At 42.2% G+C, this 15740-nt stretch overlaps 1 protein-coding gene across 6 annotated transcripts in view; it reads left to right on the forward strand.

Moving 5' to 3' along the window:
- The first annotated feature begins 2223 nt into the window (after window positions 1-2223).
- ATP11A (ATPase phospholipid transporting 11A) overlaps window positions 2224-15740 on the forward strand; it is a 225544-nt gene continuing 212027 nt past the window's right edge. For all 6 annotated transcript variants that reach the window (XM_073350104.1, XM_073350114.1, XM_073350124.1 and 3 more), the window contains exon 1: window positions 2224-2377. In XM_073350104.1, coding sequence (XP_073206205.1) covers window positions 2339-2377 — 39 coding nt within the window. In that variant the 5' untranslated portion in view covers window positions 2224-2338. The remainder of the gene's footprint in view (window positions 2378-15740) is intronic.

The following is a 15740-nucleotide window of genomic DNA, read 5'->3' on the forward strand; positions in this document are numbered from 1 at the left end:
ACTAGCAAAGGTACAGAAACTCAATTTTTAAACTGATGTCCTTTTAAGGTTTGAATAGCAATGTTAGCTTGACCACATTGCACATACCGTATATTAAATTGCACACTTTGTGGGTCTAAGGAGTAATAAACAATCCTGAATGTATATTATGTGGCTAAATTAAAGGTGACCTGAACAGAGGAAAAAAATGTTGGACCTGTGCCCTTTTTTTTTTTTTCCAGGATGTATAAAGAACTCAAAAAACACGATAAAAATATATATTGCTGAGTTTTTTCTTTCCACATTAGAAGTTTCAGGAATTGTCTGGCCTAGGAGATTTTATGATGGTTGGAGAACTAGTGCATTTTTACAACACAGGGAGCAAAAGAGTGAAAGTTGACTAATCTAGGCCATGATCCAGGCCATGCAAAGCAGGTTGCATCATTAGGGCCCTAGACAGGAAGGGATTTTTAGTTCGACTATATAAAATACTTTGGGTTTGGTTTGCTCTTTAAAAAACACTTATTTAACTAAAACAAAATAGTTTAATTAATTCTGGAGAAAGGAAATTTTTGTTTAAAGTAAAATCTCTACAGCCTTACTCCTTCACTTAAGGTGTGAAAACTAACAAAGAACATCTTCTGAGCCTCTCAACAAGTCCTTTAGCAAACTCAGGGGAAACCAGAAGGGATGTGAAAAACAAGCATCATGAGACCCATAGAACACATTGGGATTACTCATGGGTAAATTGTTTGCAGGAATCGGCCTTAACCCACCCCCCCATTACCAGTAAAGGAGTATTTAACACATTAAGAATATATTCCCAGTCCCTGTATATTTTCCCATGATTGTAGTACCCTTGTGTGTGTGAGACACACGCTATTTACCTCGATTTGCCACTGTTGGGACCTGTGTGTGGTTTCACCCCTAGGAATTTTACAAATAAAGTCCTGCACGGAGAAAACTGAACAGCTGCTCCATCTACAGTTCCCTTTCCTCGATTTCCCACCCTCAACAGCAAAGGAAACAAGGGAGAAGCGCTCACCACCTGCTTGGAGCCCTGCTGCTCTAGAGCTCAGCGCTCTGGGGCTGTCCCACTGCTCCGCCAAGGTCGCCCCCCTCCGGGGAGGGCTCTAGCTATCACTCCCTCCACTGTCTGCTAGGCTGCGGCGTCAGTACTTCAGTAGTTGTGGGTTTAGGGCTATGCAGTCAGGTGATTAAAGAAGGAGCTTCCCGCTCTTTTCTCCACTTATGGGATACGCCCTTTCAACAGGCGTTGGGAACCTTCCTCTGCTTTTCGGATTTGCTGTTGCAAACTCGTGTGAACAGATGTTGGGCGCTAGCACTTTCTGAGATTGTCACTCACAACCCAGCCGGAGGCAGGACAAAAGCTGCAGCGATAAGGACAAGGAAGGATTGCAAAGAATACGTGTGTGTTACCCGGAATAAAGCACTCACCCGGCCTCTGCGGCATCAGCCTGCATTCTTTGCACCCCCACGTCTGAGTTCAAGGAGTGTTTTGGGGTGTGCAAAATGTGCAGGAGGAGGCTCCTTGACACCACAGCGGAAGAGTCAAAGGGGACTGGAAAATCAGCTATAGCGCGCGGCGTTTTCCCCTGGGGTTAAGAGACCGGGTCAGGGGGAGGGAAGCAGGACGCAAACGCCCCAGCCCGAAACCTCCAAGCTTCGGCAGACCCGAGCGTGTGTCCCCCGCGCCCTGAGAGCGCCCCCCCCCGGCCGCCGGCCGCAGAGCGAAGCGCAGGACAGGCGTGAAAAGGGCGGAGCTCGAGGCACTGCGGGGGGGGGGAAGGGGAGGGGGTTATTTGCGGGAGGGGGCTTGGGGAGGCGGAATGCGCATGCGCTCACGCCCTTTATGACGCGGACTGCCTGAGTAGCCGGCAAAGATCAAAGCGGGAGGGGGAGCCGAGCCGGGCAGCAGAGCAGAGCTAAGCTAAGCTAACTGCACGCTCAATAAAACGCTGTCTGGCAGCCAGGAGCCAGCGCAGAGCCAGGGACACTCCCCCCTTCCCCCCCCCCCCCAGCCTGGCCTTTTCCTCCTTGCAAAGTGTCCAGGGGCAGCAGCCGCTCGAGCCGAGTCCCCGGGGCGGGGGATGAGGCGCCGGCAGGAGCAGCGGCGCACACATGGGTAGCCTGGCGCACGCATGATTTAGCCGGGGCAGCACGGGGGGGGAGGAGGAGGAGGCGGCGGCGGGGGGCAGAGCGGGAGGCAGCGGGGCGGGGGAGTCGCGCTCCGCTTCCTTGCGGGCGGCTGAGGCGGAGCAGCCGCTGCTCCATGGAGGCGGAAAGTGGAAGCGAGGCGAGCTAGGCAGCCCGGCCGGCCGAGCGGCGCTGGCTCACCATGGATTGCAGCCTCATCCGCACGCTCATCAACAGATATGTAAGTACCCGGGGCCGCGCCGCGAACTCGCCGCGGGGCGCTCTCGGGGGCCGCTTCTCCCCGGCGTGCGGGGGAGCCAAGTGCCCGCGTTAGACCCACGCTGGCCCGGGGAAGCGCCCCGGTGACCCCTGCAGGGCGCTGCGAAGCCCCCGTCACTCCATCCTCCCTGCCCGTGACCGCTTGGTGCCCTTTGGGAGCAGCCGCTCCGCTCCCTGCCGGGGGTGGGAACCCGGCCCGGCAGCAGGTTGCCGTGGAAGCGGTGGCGGGCGCGCCTGGCTGCGAGCACTTGCACAGCGGCAAACCACGGGACTCCCGGCACTTTCCAGCTCTGCCCCCTCGCTTCCTGCCTCTCTCCGCCGGCCCGTTTCCTTCTGCAAAGCGCGGCGGCGGGGGCGCCGGGTCAGTGTCGGCCGCTAGTTGCTTGTAGGACGTCAGAGATTTGAACTCTCCAGGCTGGACCAGCAGGTGCCTCTCATGTGAACGCGCTTACAGGGCGAAGTATAAACACTTGTTCTGGCTCTAATTGCCTTGCATTGCGTCGATACAATATTTTTGACTAGCCTGATGGGCTAACTATTCGCTGGTGAGTAGCTGAATAGTACAGTGTTTCGAGCTATTCAGTAAGTGAAAACTATATTTGATGCAATATGATGAATGTTATTGCTCGACGGTAAAAAATCCATCGAGAGAGGGGTGGCTGTGTTTACTAAGTCCATCTTCCGCTTTTGGAAGCCTTTACATCTGAGATAACATACTTGACACCCCATATCTCTCCAAACCTAGTGAAATACAAACCCTTAAGGTAGCACTCCAAGACAACATAGTTATTTTAGTCAAATTGGTTACAGTGAACCAGAATAAATCTGTTCTGACAGTGACTCTCTTTTCTGTTGAAGGCTGATAGTAAGTGATCAGTCATGAGTTTTTGATAGTCTCATGATTTGCAGGGAGGTCAGGAGAAGCCTTCAGGGCTTATCATTGCACATGATGGATATGGTTTACACAGTTGTTAGTGTTCCCCAAATAGGTATGGGTATTGTCATGCACTCTTTTACTAAAGCAAAAGTCAGCTTTCCTACCTAAAACAAGGACAATTTACTATACACAAAAATAAGTAATACTACCAGAGTGGACCAGAATTAGCATTAACAGCAAATCATATTTGATTTAGAACTTTTTAAGGATTGAATTTACAGGTATTTCTCACAAAACTAAGGTGACATTCACTGTTAAGTGCAAAGTAATGCACATGTAGAAAAAAATAATCCTAACTATATGTACAAAATGGTTCTAAATTAGCAGTTCTCATTCAAAAAAGAGATCTTGGAGTCATTGCGAATAGATTTCTGAAAACATCGGCTCAACGTGCAGCCGCAGTCAAAAAGCTACCAATGTTAGTAGCTGTTAGGCAAGGAATACATAATGAAACAGAAAATATCATAAACCTATGGTATGCCCACACCTTGAATACTGCATGCAGTTCTGGTCACCCTGTCTCAAAAAGATGTATTAGAATTGGGGGGGGGAAAAAAGTACAGAGAAGGGCAACAAAAATGGTTAGGGGTATAGAACAGCTTCCATATGAGGCGAGATTAAAGAGACCTGGACTCTTCATTTTAGAAAAGAGACGACTAAGGGGGATATGACAGAAGTCTGTTAGACCATGAATGATTTGGAGAAAGTGAATAGGGAAGTGTTCTTTAACACTTCATGTAGCACGAGAACCAGGGTCACACAATGAAATAATAGGTTGCAGGTCTAAAACAAACATAAGGAAGTACTTCTTCACACAGCCTGTGGAACTCATTGCCAGGGATGTTGTGAAAGCCAAAATTATAACAGGGTTCAAAAAAGAAAGGTCCATTAATGGCTATTAGTCAAGATGGTCAGGCTGATCCCAAGCTCTGGGTGTCCCTGAACCTCTGACCATCAGAAGTTGGGACTGGACGACAGGCGAAACCAGAAACAATACAGAGAGATTAGAAATATGGGCAGGAAACTGAAACTACATGTGAACTAATGCAAATTAGTACATTGGGGAATGGGGGGAAGCCAAACCATAAATATTGTATGAGATGGGGGTAATGCTAAGAGACTTTGGGGTGTTCAATGTATGTGTAGGTGTTTTTATTTTTTTGTTTTGCTTTTTTTTTTTTGGACTGCATGTTCAGAAATATCTTGTCCTAGGTCAGGGAGATGATTTTCACTCTCGGTGAAACAGTAGCTAAAGTACCCAGTTTCTTTCTAAGCTCTTCAGCCAGAAAGATATGGACAAATTGGAAGGAAATGAGAAGAGTTTGGAGGGAAAAAACCAAAGAGAATAAAATGATGGGTGTTGAAGAAATTTCCTTGTGGCAAGACTTATAATGCTTCAGCTAAGGGGTGGGTAGGTGGGTGGATGGGGTGGCAAGGGAGGTAACTATATTCACACATCTTTAGAATGTAACCCTGAAGAAAGGAGAGGCATTTCTAAATATTGTACAACTTTAAGTCTTAATCCTTCAGTTGGATCTTCATTGTGGAGGATTCAGCTCAGGTGTACTCTTATGCCTATGTAGAGCCCCATTGTAGGCAGCAAGTCTCCATTTAGGTGCAAAAAGAAAAGGACTACTTGTGGCATCTTAGACTAACCAATTTATTTGAGCATAAGCTTTCGTGTTTCAGGCAGTTGATAGATTTCCACTCCATACGGCTAAATGCAGTGCCTTAGATTTCCACTCCATACGGCTAAATGCAGTGCCTTACATAAGGCACTGCATTTAGCCGTATGGAGTGGAAATCTATCAACTGCCTGAAACACGAAAGCTTATGCTCAAATAAATTGGTTAGTCTCTAAGGTGCCACAAGTACTCCTTTTCGTTTTGCGAATACAGACTAACACGGCTGTTACTCTGAAACCTGTCATTTAGGTGCAGTGATTTGTCAGTGCGGATCCAATTGCAGGATCCGGCTTAAGCAAAGGCCAGTTTTGGATATAGCTGTGCTTTGAAAAATGATTTCCAAGTTCTAACAAATAGTCTTTCAGAGGAAGTACTGCAAACAACTTTGGTAAAACCAGGCTAGAGAATATGCTAGAAACTATTCTAAGAAGAGAGAGAGCATGTAAAAATCATTATGTACTTGGGGGAGGATGGACTGTATCATCTAAGTTTCTTTTTAGTTTTGATGATTAAACAGGATAAAAATTTAAATGCAACCACTTCATAAGCTGAATTATGGAGTGTTCCTGTTTCTCAATGCTCAGAACTTTCTGCTTCAGAATAAAGTCAAGATATGTGGGAGAATTAAAAAGATCTTTATAATTCACCAGATTTTCTAGACTGGCTTCTATGAATGGCATACTTCATCAGTTGCATGTTATTACATTGCTAGGAGCAGGTAAACTATCTTTCCTATTTTCTCTGTGCATCTTGTTGGTTTCTTAAATTTGAATTATTATTATTATTGTTGTTGTTTTTATGAAGACTCATGGAAGAAGCAGCTGTGGACACTATAAGGTTTACCACTTCAGAAAACTCTGCAAGTAGATGTCTAGCCAGTTACTTTTCCCAACTCAGTGATTGAACTGTTTGTTTTAACCACGGCAGTAAACATACTCTTGCAATATTAAATGCCATCCCTGAAACTGATTGGCGTGAATGATTAGATGTCCATGCCATAGCATAGATCTTTATCACTGTTACTGAATAGATGACACCCACACACTCGTCTCATCTTTGTCCTCATTCCAGAACTTTTTAAAAGGCTGGTGAGTAGGGGGGATGGTACTGCTGGAGGAAAGCCATAGAGAAAAGGTCGGTTTTATGTTTGCGTAAACAATGTCAAGCTCAGACTTAGTCTGACTTCCTGTGGTAAGTTGAGGTCCTACCACTAAGAATTCTCTGCCCCTGAGTCTTTTCCTGAATCATTTTGGCTACAATGGTTTTGTGGTGTGTAGTTGTCTTGGTGGATTGTGGATGGATAAATGGTCTCTAAGGTATGCAGGTGCTAGCCTATTAGAGGCTTTGCAGATTAATAGTGTTTCCCTGGCCGAATCCAGACTAAACTTGGCTGAGTGATATAATCTCTTCACGCTCTGGCTAGTAAACAAATGCTGCATGTTGAATTAGTTGTAGCTTCTGTGAGGTGGTCTCTGTCAGTCCTAGATAACTTCCAGTTGTGTAGTTTTGAGGTTAAAACATTGGGGTTTTTTATTCAAAAGGAAAGGTCGGTCTCCTGGCTTACCAAAGGTGAGAGGTTGTAGTCCTTGCTGCAGTTGGAATCTATGTCCAAAAGCAGTGAAGTCCAGCGTAACTTCAAGGTTATGCAAAAACTTTTGGATCTGATGCCCTTAGTTCAGGGTGAAGTTTGTTTTGGCTAGCATCTTCAAATGTTTTTGTCTAGTGTTTTACCTGAATTGTTAGTCATTTGTTTCCTTATTTGTTCCGGGTATGAGGACCCTTGATAATGACATTGGTTTGCCAATGCAGCCTGACTTTAACCAGTATGCTGAGCACTTCCAAATATCATACTGTGTCCATGCCATCTCCCTGAGTGGTGGGAGAACACTCTAGAAGAGTAGAGGTGCTAATAATAACAGTGTAGTCAAATCCAAATGCATTCTGCCTCCTTTCTGCAAATTATTCTCTGCTTCCACATATACCCTGTCCTATACACCCCTATAGGGCTGTGCGTAGGGGAATAACTTATGAGAGATCCCAATATTTGAACAGATTGTAAATGCTTTGGGTTCCTTGAGGATAAATGGTGTGACAGGAATATACATTTTTTTTTTTTTATATTTCCATATGAGCTTTGTTTACTGAAAGTAGTGCTTTAGTGGGTTTCAGTTTGTTGAGCATAGTACATGGGTTCTTAATTGAATATTTGTACTTCATTATTCATAGTTTTTCTGTAATATAGAACAGAAGCTTCTGACTAAATATATACTGTTTAAGTTTAAACCATTCAGTTCCCTGAAGTCTTGAACATGTTTTGATTCTTATGGCAAACAATGAAAATTAATTTCCTAATATACATGATTAAAAATCTGTACAGCTTGTAGACAAATTTTTTTTTCTTTTCTCAAGTTAATTAGACTGACTTTTTACGGGGAGAAATAGACTTGAATTTTGGCCGATTTTTACAATGAAGTTAAAGTAACTTCTATGTCTGTGATGGGGGTATACAAACCCCACACTGGGCCCAAAGGAGCAATGCCTCAAACTGAAGGGTCACATAAGACGGATGTTACTCAGGGCAGCAGACTTTTACACTTTATAGGAAGGAATTTGCTGATGTTCCTTCCCACAGGGCCCTGGGCTAGGACCTGGTGGAGAGGGGAGGGCCTGTGTTCTGTACCATGCCCCACTTATGGCCAAGGCCCAGATGCAGAGGGGAGGCACAAACTCCCAGCCTGGAGTCAGGAAGCAGGCACCATTAACGCTCTTCTTCTCCCCTTCCTGTACCTTCCCCCGCCCCCCCCCGGGCCTCGAAAAAAGAAGATGGAGGTCAGGTGCACTAACCACCAGGAAACCCAGCTTTCCAAGAACCCTATCACAATATCCGTGATAATACTCCCTGGTAATTTATCTGGTTTTACAATCCCAGTTTTGTTTTAAAAAAATGTTTCTTTCCTCTGTTGTTGTATGAATGATTAAAGCAAACTGGAAATCATACTGTACAGGGAAATATAGGGAAACTGATTATACACAAACTGAAACTAGTAGTAATAGAGAATCTTTTTCTCTAAACTCACAGAAGTTTACTATAGCTATTAATAACTATATCGGGGAGGATTTGATTTAAATCACTAGTCAGGAAGACTCTCTATTTTAATTATGGATTTCTACATAGAAGTACATTCTTGTTGGTTGTTAAACTCAGACAGATGTAGGTTTCATTTTTAGAAGGTACACACTATACATTTTTTAAGTGATTTATTTTGAAAACTTTTCAGATTAGTTTTATAGCTGTATCAGAAAATGAATGATTGTTCGGTTATTTCATTTACCAAAGGTAACTGAAGCAGATATTTATGAAGTCATTTGGAGGTGAACTATCTCCAGTTCAACAGGTTTATCATTAATATTTGGAGGATTTCTTTGCCTTGCTGTATTAGGAGGAGAAGATCACCAGACAGACATTTAAATTGTTTTATTCAACTAAAACAACATTATGTATTTTGGATTTTTTTCTTCAACAGTTAACATCTAATACCTTAACAAAACAAGCATATGAATTTTTGAATTTAAACTTTCAAGTTCTTGTAAAATCAGGTTTGTTTTAGTTTTTTAACTAAAATAGCTAAATGAAATATATTTTAAAAAAAAAATTAACTTGACTATGTCAGCCAGGTCAACATGAGAAACTTAAAATATTGGCTTTTGCAGCTAACACAATCGTCTTCACCTTCATTTATATATACTACTTGTTTTCCAATATATACTAAATATATATTCGTACATCATTTTCCCACCTTTTTCCCCTTGTCATACAATAGTAGTTGAAACAAGAAAAACAAAAGGGGAAAGTCTTGATTTTTTTTCACTTTATTTTATAGTCCATTCAAATCAAAATATCTCAAATTGGTTTGTAAACTGCATTCTGAATGCAATAACTCTGGATTAGCTGGAAAAAGTTACTGTATATAAATGCCGTAATTGGCTACTATTTAAAATATCAAGACAGTTGGATAACTCGAGCACAGTTTAAACAGATTTGAATGTAATTGGAAAATGGAGGGAGTTTTGAGACAACACAAGCTGATTTTTTTTTCTCCCTTCCTTCTCCCCCACTTAAAAGATGAAATTGTGCCTTAAGGCTGGCTGGGCAGATGATGTTATAGCACATACTACTTAACTGGATTTGACTTAGCAGGCTATTTTGTTCATGAAATACAGTTATCTTCTCATTTAAATCTTTTAGTCAAATTGTATTTTTCCTGAGTACCATTTCTGAACCCATTGGTTTACCATTATATGAGATAATGTAACATTTCCATTGGTATAATTGTCAAGGGACATCTCAGTTGAAATTCAGCCTGAACTACAAGGCAGAACTGGAATGCTGTTTGTCTCCTCTGCTATAATTGCCATAGCAACAATTGCAGGTAGGGAAGCAAACCAAGTCTTCTTTCTCTGTTAGAAAGACACCAGTTTTTCATTTTAACTGTAAAGAGTCTGTTACAGAGCTGTACCCTAAGTCCCCTTGGAAGGTGTTTGGATTGAATGTCTAGTATCATAAATGTTTCCTATTAAGGTTTATTGGCATCAAAAGTATTTTGAAATATTATTTTAAAAAGAAACGTGTACTTTCTAGCAGAAGATGACGTTCCGTACTAGATTATTTTAGAGGGGATGGATGGTCCACTAGCTACGGCTTAATGTGGGTCTCCCAGGTGCAGGCTCAATTCCCTGCTCTCCCACAGACTTCTTGTGTGACTTTGGGCAAGTGACTATTTGTTTCTTTGTGCCTCAGTTCTGCATCCCCCAAATGGGGGCAATAACACTTCCCTACCTTATAGTAGTGTAGGGAAAAGCCTGTGTACATTAAAGCCTGTGAGGTATTCACATACTGTGGTAATGGTGACCATGTAAGTACTACAGATAGGTGGGGTTTTTGGTGTCCCCCCTGCCCACCTCCCCCAGCACTACTTGTTTTCCAATTATACATGATTTACAGTAGCCTTGATCTGGATTTCTGAAAGTATCTCCTCAAACTTTGATTTATTTGATATGCTTTGATAGTAAAGGTCTCTGATAGTGTTTGCATTAAATTTCACTGGTTTCAGAGTAACAGCCTTGTTAGTCTGTATTCGCAAAAAGAAAAGGAGTACTTGTGGCACCTTAGAGACTAACCAATTTATTTGAGCATAAGCTTTCATGAGCTACAGCTCACTTCATCGGATGCATACTATGGAAACTGCAGAAGACATTATATACACAGAGACCATGAAACAATATCTCCTCCCACCCCACTCTCCTGCTGGTAATAGCTTATCTAAAGTGATCACTCTCCTTACAATGTGTATGAAAATCAAGGTGGGCCATTTCCAACACAAATCCAGGTTTTCTTACCCCCCGCCCACCTTGATTATCATGCACATTGTAGGGAGAGTGGTCACTTCGGATGAACTATTACCAGCAGGAGAGTGAGTTTGTGTGTGTATGAGGGTGGGGGGTGAGAGAACCTGGATTTGTGCTGGAAATAGCCCACCTTGATGATCATACACATTGTAAAGAGAGTGGTCACTTTGGATGGGCTATTACCAGCAGAAGAGTGGGGTGGGAGGAGGTATTGTTTCATGGTCTCTGTGTATATAATGTCTTCTGCAGTTTCCACAGTATGCATCCGATGAAGTGAGCTGTAACTCACGAAAGTTTATGCTCAAATAAATTGGTTAGTCTCTAAGGTGCCACAAGTACTCCTTTTTCTTTTTATTAAATCTCACTGAAATTGCATAGCTATTCTTTAGGACATTTGTTGTACTTGTTACATTATGAAGCTACAAATATCACTGACTTAAGAGGTGAAAGTGACCTTTTCAGGTTTAGTGCGTGTGTGTGTGTGTGTATAATTCTTATATGCAGGCACTGTCCTCTGTTTTATGTAGACTGATTTCCCTTTTTGAAACTTGTGACTAGTTAAGTTGTTTCCTTCGCTGTATCTGGAAGAGTCTAATACTTAAATACAAAAGATATAGCAATTCTGTTTCCTGGTGGCAGGGACTAATCTTGCTTCAGTTGGAGGATTAAATCTACTCTATTTTAAATGGAGGATTAAGGACAATTAGGTTCTTCCTCTAGATCACTACTAAGATATTACTTTGTGAAATCCCCTGAAATGCACATCTGCTAAAGCACCAGAAAAGTGTTGGTAAATTAATAAAACACATACATAATCTTTCTCTTTAAAAATAGAAATGGATTATATGCTGATAAAATGTACTAAATGCAGGGTGCTGGAACTAGGAGTGCTGGGGGTGCACACCCAGGCTTGGAGTGGTTTCCATCATATACAGGGTTTACAGTTTTGTTTTTAAATGGCTTTCAGCACCCCCATTATAAATATTTGTTTCAACGCCTTTGCTAAATACAACTTGTACTGTTTGTACACTGTTCTTCATAGGGTTAAATGTATAACAAGTATCATAAGCCATGCAGAATGTACCCTGCATTGGTCATTTGTAATTTACATTAGTGGACATGTAGATCAACTGGAATGGATTTCTTGAAATGTATGGTGGTTAATGCAATTAAAATAATAGGCTTAGCACTTTATACATCCCTTTATATTTTTTACAAGTACTGTTAGTTTTATAAAGCAATATAGTAATTAAGTACAGACACAAATATACACTAACTTTGCATGTATGAGAGTTTTTACACTGTACCTAATGAACATGAATTACCCCTCTTGAGGCGAACCTGAATCAGAAGGGGCATTCAATAATCTGTATTAAATCAGCACCCTTGACAGGAGGTGGTCATACAGTAAAAGTGGATATTGAAGTGTTTGAGTGTACATAGATCATATCTATTTAAACAAATAGATGTAAAATACTTAATCCTATGTGAAGGAAAAATAAATGACTTACTATTTTTGTTTTTGTTTGATGGATTAGTTGCAGAGAATATGACTGTTTAAAAGACAGATGAAAGTAAATTGGTTTTACTAGACTGACACTTGCCTTGGAGAAAGGAAAACCAAAATGTTTTCAAAATTTCATCTCTAAATCTAATAATTGTCAGTTATCAGTAACATATTTTCTTTTGTTTATAACAAGAATATTTGTTCAGAGTGCAGGGACTAGTTGGTTCTCTTGAATTACACTGTTCTCTCTCTGAATTCAGGTGCTATTTAACCCTGGCATCTTTTGGGCTGGCAACCAAATAAATGCTTCAAATACATAGATAGGTCCAGTCTCTGATGATTTAACCCACATATAAAAGGAAAGTGCATGTTGACCACTGTTTCTGTTTTTCTGAGGGCATAGAAAATGAGGAGAAAACTAATTGCTGGAAAAGTTTAGGTACATTCTGTTGTCTCGTCTTTTTAGAGTTGTGTAAACCATTATTTTAAATGAAACAGTGCCATGAAAGCTCTTACAAACCAAGCTGTCATTTAATCTTAATACAAAATGTGCCTAGGTATAAACAATACAATTTTATTATTGGAAATATGATACATGAAGAGGATGAGAATACTGCAAGTTAAGACCTAAGCAGTTTAACTTAATTATTTTTTTTATTTATGGCTTTGTCAATAACTGTTATGCTGGAGTTAGCAGATATATAATCTAAATGTTTAGAGTTAGCATTTAGTTTTGACTAAAATACTCCATTTATTGTTCTTAAGTAATGGTCAGCATTTTCCTTGTAAACCTAGAATACACACACATTGAAAATGCTGTTCATGTTAACTGGGATTTCCTGTATCTTCTATATAACAAATAGCAGTTACAAATTAACTAACGTTTTTGTGTTTTCTAAAGATCAGCTTTAACCGAAAGTACTCGAAAGCTTGGGTTTTTTGTTTTCATTTTGTTGTTTTGACTGAAACTCATCAGTCAAGTTATACTAGGAGCGAATATGCGTTTAAATCAACTTCCAGGCTCTAGACCCCCCTACCTGGCAACTTCTTTCTTGGATAGTTAAACAACTTCTGCTAAGATGGGACAGTTAAAAATGGGAAAAGACATTTTTCAGACAAATGGACAAAATTATAGCAGTTTAAGCTAAATTTAAATTTTTAATCGAATATAAACTTATTGATAAGTTTCTATAAAACAGTATAAGTACATATCTGGGTGGCGAAACTCACTAGCCAGCTGAGCTGCATACAGTAATCGTCAGAAGTTTGAGAGCCAGAGCGAACCTGCTGGGAGCCAAGGCTTGGGGCTTCAGCCCCACTTCTGCTGAAGCCGCGAGCCCCAGCAGGTGCATTCCACAGGGCGGAAGCCCTAAGACCCTCCTCCCCACTGGACAGAAGCTCCTACCCCACCATGCCACTGCAAGGCATATGTTCCAAGGTCCAGTCTGGTAGGCGGATAATGGGGAAGTGGAGTGTGGCTTGTGAGCCACACTTTAATGGTAAAAGAGCCACATGTGGCTTGCAAGCCAGAGTTTGGCCACCCCGGTGTGTATACATTAGTGTTTGCAGCTATTCCCACTTAAATTTTGTGTTTTTTCTAGTTATTCACTCATTTGTTGCTAAACCTTATCGTACTCTGTTGTGCAACAAAGGCCACGTTTCTGGTGCTTGACAAATACATCGGACATCTTTGTATTATTATAGCTTGACTTTGGCGGGGGGGGGGGAGGATTTTGATTTATGCATCTAGATAATCGCCTTGTTTCAATTTCCATACATTCATTTTAAACAAAAAATTCAAGGAAAATCTTGTAAGCAGTTCCTTTAAAAAAAACAAAAACATAACCATTCATTTCTGCTGTTATGAAGCTATAAGTCATTCATTTTAAGAAGTGAATGTTGAAGTACTATTAATCTCTTAAATGGTGTTAAGTGGTAAACTGTGAGTTACAGGAATAAAGTGACCAGATGGCCTAGTGTATCTGGCAGGAAGATTCTCTTGTATCTGTGTTTGGAGCAAGGGAAAGGGGAGATGTGATGAAGAACGCTGAGACTATTTTACTGCACTCACAGCTTTCATAGGGTTTGCAAATATGTTTTTGTTTCTGAGAGGTCACTTTACTCTTCAGCCAAGGAAAGTGTGGGCCCCTTATTGAATGAGGGAGGCAACCTAGTGACAGAGGATGTGGAAAAAGCTAATGGACTCAATGCTTTTTTTGCCTCTGTCTTCACTAACAAGGTCAGCTCCCAGACTGCTGCGCTGGGCATCACAAAATGGGGAAGAGATGGCCAGCCCTCTGTGGAGATAGAGGTGGTTAGAGACTATTTAGAAAAGCTGGACGTGCACAAGTCCATGGGGCCGGACGAGTTGCATCCGAGAGTGCTGAAGGAATTGGCGGCTGTGATTGCAGAGCCATTGGCCATTATCTTTGAAAACTCGTGGCGAACGGGGGAAGTCCCGGATGACTGGAAAAAGGCTAATGTAGTGCCAATCTTTAAAAAAGGGAAGGAGGAGGATCCTGGGAACTACAGGCCAGTCAGCCTCACCTCAGTCCCTGGAAAAATCATGGAGCAGGTCCTCAAAGAATCAATCCTGAAGCACTTGCATGAGAGGAAAGTGATCAGGAACAGCCAGCATGGATTCACTAAGGGAAGGTCATGCCTGACTAATCTAATTGCCTTTTATGATGAGATTACTGGTTCTGTGGATGAAGGGAAAGCAGCGGATGTATTGTTTCTTGACTTTAGCAAAGCTTTTGACACGGTCTCCCACAGTATTCTTGTCAGCAAGTTAAGGAAGTATGGGCTGGATGAATGCACTATAAGGTGGGTAGAAAGCTGGCTAGATTGTCGGGCTCAACGGGTAGTGATCAATGGCTCCATGTCTAGTTGGCAGCCGGTGTCAAGTGGAGTGCCCTAGGGGTCGGTCCTGGGGCCGGTTTTGTTCAATATCTTCATAAATGATCTGGAGGATGGTGTAGATTGCACTCTCAGCAAATTTGCGGATGATACTAAACTGGGAGGAGTGCTAGATATGCTGGAGGGGAGGGATAGGATACAGAAGGACCTAGACAAAATGGAGGATTGGGCCAAAATAAATCTGAAGTTCAGTAAGGATAAGTGCAGGGTCCTGCACTTGGGATGGAAGAATCCAATGCACCGCTACAGACTAGGGACCGAATGGCTAGGCAGCAGTACTGCGGAAAAGGACCTAGGGGTGACAGTGGATGAGAAGCTGGATATGAGTCAGCAGTGTGTCCTTGTTGCCAAGAAGGCCAATGGCATTTTGGGATGTATAAGTAGGGGCATAGCGAGCAGATCGAGGGACGTGATCGTTCCCCTCTATTCGACATTGAGGCCTCATCTGGAGTACTGTGTCCAGTTTTGGGCCCCACACTACAAGAAGGATGTGGATAAATTGGAGAGAGTCCAGCAAAGGGCAACGAAAAATGATTAGGGGTCTAGAACACATGACTTACGAGGAGAGGCTGAGGGAGCTGGGATTGTTTAGTCTGCAGAAGAGAAGAATGAGGGCGGATTTGATAGCTGCTTTCAACTACCTGAAAGGGGGTTCCAAAGAGGATGGCTCTAGACTGTTCTCAGATGACAGAACGAGGAGTAATGGTCTCAAGCTGCAGTGGGGGAGGTTTAGATTGGATATTAGGAAAAACTTTTTCACTATGAGGGTGGTGAAACACTGGAATGCGTTACCGAGGGAGGTGGTAGAATCTCCTTCCTTAGAGGTTTTTAAGGTCAGGCTTGACAAAGCCCTGGCTGGGATGATTTAACT

This window comes from Lepidochelys kempii, chromosome 1 (assembly GCF_965140265.1).
Source record: "Lepidochelys kempii isolate rLepKem1 chromosome 1, rLepKem1.hap2, whole genome shotgun sequence".
Taxonomy (NCBI): domain Eukaryota; kingdom Metazoa; phylum Chordata; order Testudines; family Cheloniidae; genus Lepidochelys; species Lepidochelys kempii.